We start from the raw sequence: 2,143 nt of genomic DNA, 5'->3' as shown, positions 1-2,143 counted from the left end.
ACTGCTTGCTGGCCCTTGATGCAGTTTCTGCCTCCCAAGTCCTGCAGGAAGCACCTCTGGCAGAAGAGGACAACTGGTTGCAAGGCTAAGATGACCAGCTGGTGGATGGTGTCTGGAGACAAGTCTCTAGAGATGTCCCAATGAGGTCACACACGGTGGGTGGGTGGGTGAATGCCAGAACCTTCCAGCAGGCTCAGCAGGTGGTCAGTCAGCGTATGTGACAAGGCACCCTTTGGTCCAGGCCTATCTCTGGCCTGACACAGGCATCAGTTGACTGGTGGGTGGAGAGGTCTCTGCTTAGAAGTGAGACGAGAAAGGGCCTCTCTTGGCACTGGCTGGGGGACTCCCAAGTTTCTTGGCTGGTGGCCCCAAAGATGATGCCTGGAAAGAATTCTGAGGCCTCCGGGAGGGAACTGAGCAGGAAAGGCCACCGCCCTGCAGCCTGTGCCTGAGGCTCACTGATTAGAGGCCAGCCCGGTGCCAGGCAGAGGAGAGGCCGAGAAGGCAGCGCAAGCCCGCGCCCCACCCCTCCTACCCAGCCAGTTTGCTCCACTGAATTGTGCTGAAGAAAGGGTGGGCCTTGAGTTTGCTGACACCTCCGCCTCCAGCACCCAGGCGCCGGCTGGGATCAAACTGCAGCAGCTGCAGAGAAAGGCCCAGGTCAGCACTCTGGGCGGCCCCTCTCACCCTGAAGCCACTGTCCCCAGGTGCTGGCTACCTCCTGGGACTCCAATCATGGGGCCCCAGCTGGAGGCAGAGCGACTCACTTCCTATCAAGTTCAGCCCAACAAACCCCTGGTTTCATCCTGGGGAACTGTTAGCATTGTTTAGCCACCAGTGTCCCTGGGAAGATTGTCTCTGCAATCTCCTGTACCCACCCCCCCATCAGGCATCTGGGGTGCAGGGCTGCCCTCACACAGGGCTGTGCCCTCCCAGTGCCCAGCCCTTGCGCCAAAGAACTGGTGGCACCTCACCTCGGTTAGCAGGGAGGCTGCGGGGCGGCTGAGCCACTCGGGCAGCTGGAGCTGGGTGTGGGGCTGGATTCTGGAAGGGTGGCTCTGGGACAGTGCCTGGGAAGACAGGACATACTCATATGCTAGTGGCACCAGGACTTCCCTTCTTCCCATATCACCTCCCTGGGGGATGATAATGGTGACCATTAAAGTGGCCTTGTGTTTAAGATCTGTGTACCAGACACTGTAGTAGGTGAGGGACATAGATTATCTTGCATTTCCACCACAACCCTCAAGGCAAGGACTTCATTGTGAAAACAGGAAGTGGGCCCAGAGGACCTTTTTTTGCAGGAGGCTTGAACCCTGACCCCTCTAGTCCCACATTTGTTAGAAGCACCAATTGTGGGGTGCGAACAGGGAGCATTGCTGGAATGTGTCTCCTTGGGGACAGGGGCTCCACTTTTGAGAACAGTCACGACAAGGCACAGCAGGGCTTTGGCAGGAAGAAAGGGCTTTCTGCACCCTAGAAAAGTACAGCTTTGGGGAGTAGAGCTGTGTTTCGGGGTAAGGATGAGCTGCAAGAAGTTTCCAAGGGAAAGCCAGGAGCTTCCAGGCCACAGAACGTGGAAGACCAGGGGGAGAGGGCCACCTGAGGGATGCTTAGACCTGGGGCTCCCAGAGGTCCTGGCCTATGACTCTGAAGCTGTCACCAGAGAGGGAGCCAGCATGGACTGTCAGACCTGGACTCTATGTCACTCACTCAGCTGCAGTCCAGCCATTTCCCGCTCAGATGCAGTCTGGCTTCTCTTGCTGCCTAAAATCACCAGGCCAGAGTGCTCTGCAGACCTCGATGGAGGACAGAGCTGAGGCTGCCCCCGCCCCTCAGAAGTTAGCAGGGGCAATTCTGAGCTCTTGATGGGCCCAGGCAGGGCAGGGCAGGGCAGGGCAGGGCAGCTGGGACCTGGATGGACTGGTAAGCTTAGTCCCAGGATTCTTGACCAGAAACTTCCTGACCACACTAACTCTTACATAAGCTTAATTGACCCTCGTGTGGGTTTTCAGAGGCTGTAAGTCACTTGGGAGGAGACTATGTGTTCTCCAGCACAACTCCTTACCACTAGGTCACCAGAGCTCCCTCATTAGTCAGTAATGAGTGTGTGTGTGTGTGTGTGTGTGTGTGTGTGTGTGTG

At 57.0% G+C, this 2,143-nt stretch overlaps 1 protein-coding gene across 1 annotated transcript in view; it reads right to left on the bottom strand.

The window, feature by feature from the left end:
* Nucleotides 1-531: 531 nt before the first annotated feature.
* Nucleotides 532-2,143, bottom strand: part of RPS6KL1 (ribosomal protein S6 kinase-like 1) — a 25,694-nt gene continuing 24,082 nt past the window's right edge. Inside the window, exons 9-10 of the mRNA XM_006884781.1 lie at nucleotides 975-1,070; nucleotides 532-642 (exon numbers count right to left, since the gene is read on the bottom strand). Coding sequence (XP_006884843.1) covers nucleotides 532-642; nucleotides 975-1,070 — 207 coding nt within the window. The remainder of the gene's footprint in view (nucleotides 643-974; nucleotides 1,071-2,143) is intronic.

This window comes from Elephantulus edwardii, unplaced genomic scaffold (genome assembly GCF_000299155.1).
Source record: "Elephantulus edwardii isolate Elephantulus edwardi_28Jun2011 unplaced genomic scaffold, EleEdw1.0 scaffold00037, whole genome shotgun sequence".
Classification (NCBI taxonomy): Eukaryota; Metazoa; Chordata; class Mammalia; order Macroscelidea; family Macroscelididae; genus Elephantulus; species Elephantulus edwardii.
The sequence above is the reverse complement of the archived record's forward strand: the minus strand, read 5'-3'. Positions and strand labels throughout refer to the sequence as shown.